The sequence below is a fragment of the Diabrotica undecimpunctata genome, chromosome 5 (genome assembly GCF_040954645.1).
Source record: "Diabrotica undecimpunctata isolate CICGRU chromosome 5, icDiaUnde3, whole genome shotgun sequence".
Taxonomy (NCBI): Eukaryota; Metazoa; Arthropoda; class Insecta; order Coleoptera; family Chrysomelidae; genus Diabrotica; species Diabrotica undecimpunctata.
The window spans coordinates 90,458,517-90,466,637 of NC_092807.1; the positions used below are offsets into that span (position 1 = coordinate 90,458,517).

At 30.6% G+C, this 8,121-nt stretch overlaps 1 protein-coding gene across 1 annotated transcript; it reads right to left on the minus strand.

Annotated features, from left to right (window-relative positions):
- Positions 1–820: 820 nt before the first annotated feature.
- LOC140442359 (uncharacterized) lies at positions 821–4,144 on the minus strand. The gene is made up of 2 exons (XM_072533434.1): positions 4,053–4,144; positions 821–1,145 (listed from the first exon to the last, which is right to left on the minus strand). Exons 1-2 carry the CDS (start codon positions 4,142–4,144, stop codon positions 821–823), a joined length of 417 nt encoding a protein of 138 aa, XP_072389535.1.
- Between the last annotated feature and the right edge of the window lie 3,977 nt (positions 4,145–8,121).

Here is an 8,121-nt window from a genome sequence, read left to right on the forward strand (position 1 = left end):
GGTTTTGTCACATTTGTGACCTCATCCGTAATATATCTCCTAATAGCCCAATATTTATCTACGTGAATCCTACAACCAACTAACCAACTTAGCAAAGGAAAAGGACAATATCATATATTTTAAGACGTTTCTGGAACAACATACACTTCCTGTATGTTTATCCCTTCATCTTCTTATTAACTTTAGTCAACACAACACAGGTATAAAGACAATGGCGGAGTAAGAGGAGATTTTAAGATTATTAAATTTATTTTAGAAATATTCGTTTTTAAAATTTTGGATTTGCAAACTGCCTTAATAGTTATTTATTATATCACACAGTGTAAAGAAATATATATATATATATATATATATATATATATATATATATATATATATTGTGATGATGTATTATTTGTGAATGATATTTTAATGAGCAATGACTGTTTTTTAATAATATATATATATATATATATATATATATATATATATATATATATATATATATATATATATATATATATATATATAGGGTTTTTATCGCGGTTCTCAAAGAATTAGTTTGTATGCACTTTTTTAAATTATCTTTATTATATCTATTATAAAACACACATATATATTTAACATAGCCAATGTAAATTTAAAATAAACTATCTTTTAATTGAAATTCTTATGAAACTAATTAAATTATATAGACAATGTAAATTTTAAACAAACTATCTTTAAAATTGAAATTGTTATGACACTTACTAAATTATATTAACAAAACTTTATTTTTACTTTTCTAATTATTCCTTTTAGTATTACATTAAATGAGTCGTTGATAATGGGTCTCCTAGTCTTAATCCTTCCTTTTTTTTAAATTATTTGATTTATGTCCCTTCCATGCTATTTCGTTTGTGGAGTTATCCATAGTCACCTTTACCATCCTGACGAGTTTACTTGGTAGGCCCATTTCTTTCATTAGTCCGTACATCGGATGCCTCTTTACCGTATCGTAGGCCTGTTTAAAGTCGACGAGCAGGACGTATACTGCTATTTTATGTTCGTAGCACGTAGTCTGGATTTCTTTTAACGCAAAGATTTGGTCTATCGTCGACCTATTACTTCTGAATTCTGCCTGATACTCGCCCAATATCTTTTCCGTGTATTTATTCAGCTTTTTTCTGAGGATATTAGTCAATATTTAGAAAATGACTTCTAGGAACGCAATATATATACAAGGATTTCCACAGTTTTCACTGTATTCCTTCACTCAACCGTTTTCTCCAATTTTTCCTGTTTAGCCAGTCCCCTTCCTGTAGGTTTCTTCTACTCATTGCTTCGTCCACCTCATCTCTGAAAGATTTTCGGGGTCTGCCTCTCTTTCTTCTTCCTATCGGGCTCCACTCTGTTATTCTATTTATCCACCGATTTTGGTCTGCTCTTCTGACATGTCCGTACCATGTTAATCTCTTCTGTTCGATGTAGTCTATTATGTCGGAGTTCATTCTCATTCTCCTCTTAATCTCCATGTTATTTATTCTGTCTCTTCTTGTTACTCTGCAGCTTCTCCTTAGGAATTCCATCTCTGTTGCTCTTATTTTGTTTTTGGTTTTCTTATTTATTGTCCAATTTTCACACCCATAAGTGAGGATACTTCTTGTCATGGTATTATATATTTTTTTCTTTGTTTTCATGCTGATGTTCTTATCCCATAGTACCGGGTTCAATTTTCGTATGCAGTCTCTTGTTTGTCCTAGTCTATTTTTTATCTCTTCCTCCGTTGTTCCTTTGTTTGATATTATGAAACCTAAATACTTATACTTGTCTGTTCCTTTGATTTGTTTACCTTCGTCTATTTCCAGCTGTTTTATTTCTGTATTCTCCGTTGTTAGGTATTCAGTTTTCTTTAGGTTTATTTCCATCCCATTCTTTGTATATTCCTGCTCCAGTTTTCTCATCATAAAACTGAGGTCATCCTCGTCTTGTGCGATCACTATTTGGTCGTCGGCAAAACTTAGCGTATATAGATATTCGTTCCTTACTGGTATACCCATTCCTTCGCACTTTCTTTTCCATGGTTTCAGGGTTTTTTCCAGGAATATTTTGAACAGGGTGGGGATGTGGAGCAACCCTGTAGTAGTCCCTTTGTCGTCTTAAATGGCCTGCATATTCTATTGCCCGTTTTGATAGCTACTTCGTTATTCTTGTAGAGTGCTTTTACCGCGTTTATTAATCTTCGTAAAACTTCGATGTCTTCCATTGCTTCCTATAGCTTGGTTCTAGGTATTGAGTCATATGCCTTCTTAAGATCAACAAAAGCCAGATAGACGGATCTATTTTTGGCCATTCTTTTTTCTATTAGTTGTTCGACCGTGTAAATGTGGTCTAAGCATGCTTTCCCCGCTGTGAAACCTGCCTGGTCTTCTCCGATTTTATCTTGTATATATATTTCTAATTTTTCCTTTATGGTCTTTCCATACAGTCCACTTTCTAGGAACGCAAAACCTCTATAATTTTCACATCTCATTTTGTCACCTTTTTTATGTATAGGGCAAATCCTTGCTCTGCCCCATCCTTCTAGCATTCTTTTTGTTTCCCATATACTTTTTATCAAGCTATGTATTTTCTTGTGTAATCTTTTTTATCTCGCCTATATCGTTTCCGCCAATATTTCTGTTATTCCTTGGCTTTTATTGTTTTTTATTTCTCTTATTTCATTTTTTATTTCTTCCCTCGTAGGTATTTCTATTACTATAAATATAATCATTTTCAATTTCCTGGATTGTTCCGCTTTCTTCTTCGTTTTTGTTTAAAATTGTGTAAAGTAAGTTTACCAATTTCTCATTATTTCCCCAGGTTCATTTATTAATATTCCTTCCTTATTTTTCATATATAGGTTATGTTTCTGATATCCCCTTTCCATTTTTCTTGTTTCCTGGTAAAAGGATCCTATTTCCTTTTTTTGGAATTTTCACTTTGAGATTTCTTCGTTGTATCTTTTTTCATTTCTGCATATTCTCTTCATAATTCTCTTCAATTCTCTATATTATATTATGTGCTAATGTCACTATTATTTCTTAAGTTTTATTCTCATTTTTCAAATTTCTTTTGCTATTTTTTACATTTTTCATCATACCATTCTTTCGCTGTTTGTTTTCTATTACTTTTAATTAACGTTTCTTTACTGGTGTTTAAAACTGCTTCTTTTATGCTTTCCAACTTCTCTTCCGGGTCTAGTGTTTCTGGTTCTTTATTTACTCTGCTGGTTATTTGTTGTTCGCACTTCTTCTGTGGCGTATTATCTTTTAGTATTGCTGTGTTGAATTGTTTTTTAATTTCTTTGTCCCTTTGATTGTCTTTTATTTTATATTAGCGATAATTTTATAACTTGCTCTTACCAAAAAGTGATTTGAGTCACATATCTCTCCTCTCATGCTTTTTATATTTATTATAATATAGGCGTGCTTCTTCTCTATTAATATGTGGTCTATTTGATTTTTTGTCCCTTTATCCAGGGAAATCCACGTTCCTTTATGTATATCTTTTCTGCGTTGGTGTGTGCTTTTTATTACCATTTGTCTTACTGTTGCAAAACCTATAATTCTCTGACCGTTATCATTTGATACACCATGTTTACTGTATTTTCCTGTTATATTTTCATATATATATCCTCTTTTCCATTTAATCATTGCAGTCTCCCATTAATATTTTAATATCAAATGCTGGTAGTCTGTTATATTCTCTCGCTAGTTGCTTATAGTATGCATCTTTATGTTCTTCGGTGGCGTCTTCTATTGGTGCATGTTTATTTATTATACTTATGTTTCGTTGATTCTCTTTTAACCTTTTTGTGCACATTCTATCCGATATCGGCTTAAAATTTATCACTCTGGTTTTCCATCTTTTCTGTATGTGATAAAGTCTGTTCTTAGCAATCTGTTACTCCCCCCACTTTTAAAACATACTATATCATCTATTTCTACTATTTATGTGTCTAATTGTTTTGTTTCTTGTAAAGTTAATATATCTATTTCATATTTTTTTGTTTTTCTAATTAATTGTTTTCCCGTTTCATAAGTGAATCTTACGTTCCATGTTTCCAAATTAGTTTACATTTTCTTGTTTTTAGTCTATCTCTTTGTCCATTGTCGTTATTGCTACCGTTTCCTCTAACCGTCATTTAGTTTTTTTGATTTCTTTTTTGGTATTCTATTTTTACGAGTTGTTGTTGATGTCTATTCCTTGTCCATACCTGCTCATTTTTTTTTTAATTTTTTGAAATCCTATCTTGACGTTTTTTCATTCCAATTTAGCTTCTTTTGCCTTGGTTCTGATTTTACCCAGTATCATCCGTTCATTTTTGACCTAATGTCATTATTAATGTATATTTCTTTCCCCTTAATGGCTTTTAATTTGTCTTTATTTTTCATAATTTCTTCTTTGTCAGTTGCATTTTCGAGCTTAATCAAGCAGGAATTACTTCCAATTTTTATTGCGCTTTTTATATTTGTCTCATTTTTTAGTGCAATGAATAAAAAATCTTGGACGTTATCTTTTGTTATATTTTGGTCGTATGTATCCATTTCTACTCCCTGCAATATTATATTATTTCGTTTTTTGTCGTTTTTCATTCTGTCTTTTTTATTTTCCAATTCTTCCACTCTTTGTTGGGGTTCTCTGTTTTCCTGTTTCAGCTTTTCATTTTCTTGTCTGAGTTCCCTCATTTCCGCTCTGTACCCTTTTGGCTCTTTTCTTAGGTCCCTTATTTCCATTGTGATAATACTTAAGGCTCTACAATATTTTTCCTAGTTGCCTATCATTCCCAGACGACCTATGTATTTTTTTACTTCTGCTATCGTCTCTCTCATCTTCCTATTCATCTTCTCTTTTTCTTATCTTATCCCCCACACTATACTCGTTTTCAGCCATTTTGTACGTTGCGTTAACTGAGTACACTCGTTTCAACCCCTCGAAAGTATGTCCAATTATTCACGCACCAAAATTGCTTTTATTTTCGGCAGGTTACTTCTTCTTTTTTAAATCCAGTAACACCTCTCTAAATTTGGCCAGCGTTCGCCCGTGTTTATAAGCTTATCTGTTAGCTGCTAACCTTACTTTTATTTGTCCGTTTAGTATTTTATACTATTAATGTACCGTTTTTACTTATATTATTCTTGCATTATGTAGAGCACAGTTTATACCTTACCTTTTTCACTCACTCAGTATTCAATGTTCGTTATAATAGGTGGGGATTAATAAATGATGAATAGATGAAAAAGTACTCGTATTTTCACCTTGCGTTTTTTTTTAACAATAATTTATGGTCACAATTTGATTTTTTGTCTGTAAGTTTTTTTCCTTATATTTTACATAAACAATATATATCATTTTTTTATATTAAGAATATCTTTATTTTCCGTTTTTTTAAATTAACATTGATAAATAATTTACGGAGATATTTGCAAAAAAAGCAGTTTTTTGCACTAATATATAAATTTTATTAATTTTTTTGGTTAACAAAATAAAATGTTTATGGTACATGTAAACATCAGGAATTACCGTTTTTTAAATTTGTGCGAAATTTGCCCCCTATGGGTCAAATGGTTTAAAAGTTATTTAATTTGTTTATCCCTGAGGCTATATATTTAAACTATTGAACTTGCTCTATTAATGATGCTATAGGTAATGGATTTTGACAAGAGCTATGACCTTGGATATAACAGGTAAACTTATGTACTACATCGGCATGACTCATAGCTCTTGTCAAAATCCATTACCCACACATTTAGCAGATTTCATAGGATTCTTTAAGACTCAAACTATCTCAAAATTTAAATGCATATTGCATATTCATCAAAATTATTTACAAAATTAACGTTTGAAAAAGGGGTATGTTTTTTACTTATAAACAATTGTAATAACTTTTATATTTTTCAAGCTATATACTTGAACGTACAATCATTAGATAGCTGGCAAAAAAACTCATATTTAAAAAAAACCTTCTATGACCAATAGCAACGAAGTTAGGGAATATTTTTTATCAAACTATATCTCCACTGTTTGTAAACAAGAAGTAAAATTTGCACAAATTTTGAATAAAAATCTAAACTTTATATTGAAACTTATAGCTATAAAATTCATCAAATTTTTCGAAACTTACAGCCCTTCGAAACAAATGTACTTTAAAGATTGGCATAGGAAAGTGGAGTGGATAACTGTTTCAGTTCCTTTTTTTTTTGGAGATCGGAACTTTGAATTGAAACACGCAGAAAAAATTTACATTATCTCGGCTTCCATTGCAGCTAGAAGCTTCTTTTTTTTTAATCTGCGATAGCTTGTCGAAATATGAATAACTACATAGTTTTCACTGGCCGGGAACTATGAGAAATCTCGGAAAAATTGAGTCCATTTGAAATTCACCGTAAAAACTTTTTTTTTAATTTGGCTGGAATAGTCGGTCGCAGTATTAATAATGATGACGTATTTTCACCTCCCCCTCCCCGGAAACCTCGGAAAATCTCGAAAAATCAACATATTTATATTTAATATAAGGAATATAATAATATAATGTGTAAAAACTTACCTGAAATTTAATTTATAAAATATATAAGTATTATTACATCATCATATAAAATGAAAAAAAATATATGTTGATTTTCTGGGATTTTTGGAGATTTCCGAGGGGAAGTTCAGATTTTCATTCAAAATTTGGAAATTTGTGCAAATTTTACTTCTTAATGTTTATTAACAATGGAGATATTATTTTTTTAAAAATAGTCTCTAACTTCATTTCAATTGGTCATCGAAGGTTTTTTTTTTAAATGTTAGTTTTTTTACCAGCTATCCAATAGTTTTACATACAAGTCTGTAGCTTAAAAAATATAGAAGGTATTACAATTGTTTATAAGTAAAAAATATGCCCCTTTTTCAAACGTGTATTTTGTAAATAATTTCAATGAGTACGATATGCATTTACCTTTTGAAATAGTCTAGCATCACTAATAGAGCAAGTTCAATAGTTTAAATAATTAGCCACAGGGGTAAACAAATTAAACAACTTTTAATTTATTTGACCGATCAGGGGAAAATTTACATATACAAATACAAATATCTCCATAAAAATGTTTATCGATTTTAATTTTTTTTTTATTGAAAATTAACGTGCTCGGCAACAAAGGCCACTTACACGAAAACGGTTACAAATGTAAAAATGTTACAATAAATTACAAGAATATGTTATAGAGTACATACTGTTATAATACAATCAAAATTATATTTTATAATGTAACTTAACGTCTCTGAGGAATTTTAGACTTAAGGTTATTTGATCCAATTTATTGAGTATGTCTTTTAAATCACTTTTAAGGCCATAAAATAGTCTTTTTGCTGAATATTAATGACATTCGGTGAGAATATGGTTAACTGATTAGATGTGATTGACAAGTCTCACAAGTGGGTCGGTTGCTGGATGACATCAGGTATCCGTGTGTTAATCTTGTATGTCCTATTCGAAGTCTTCGTGTTACAAAAGCGTCTCGTCTGGACATACTGGCAGATATCTGCCAGATATCTATATATAACTGTTGGATATGATGTAATGATGATTTATTGGTGTCCCAGTGTTGTTGCCATCGGGTTCTTGCTCGTTTCTTAATGTGAGACTTTAAATCTTTACTAATTTGTATATTAACCGTTTTATCAGATGATGTTGAGGCAAGTTTTGCATGGCTGTCTGCAAGTTCGTTGCCTGTGATACCAATATGGGATGGTAGCCAGATTAATCTAACTGATATTTTTTGGGAAGCGATTAGTTGGTAACAATCAAGGATCTTTTCGACAATAGGATGATCAGTGAATATATTTTGTATAGATTGTATTGAGGCTAGTGAGTCTGTGCAATTTTAATTTAAAAAACGGAAAAATAAAGATTTTTTTGGTATAAAAAAATGATATAAATATTGTTTATACAAAAAATAAGGGAAACAACTAATAGACAAAAAATCAAATTGTGAACATAAATTATTGATAAATAAAACGCAGGGTAAACATACGAGTACTTTTTCATCTATTGGTCATTTAGTCACCCTCACCTATGTCTTAAAATCTTTAGATATCTGCGAAAAATTTTCCGTGAAATCGATGATTTTTGTATAACCA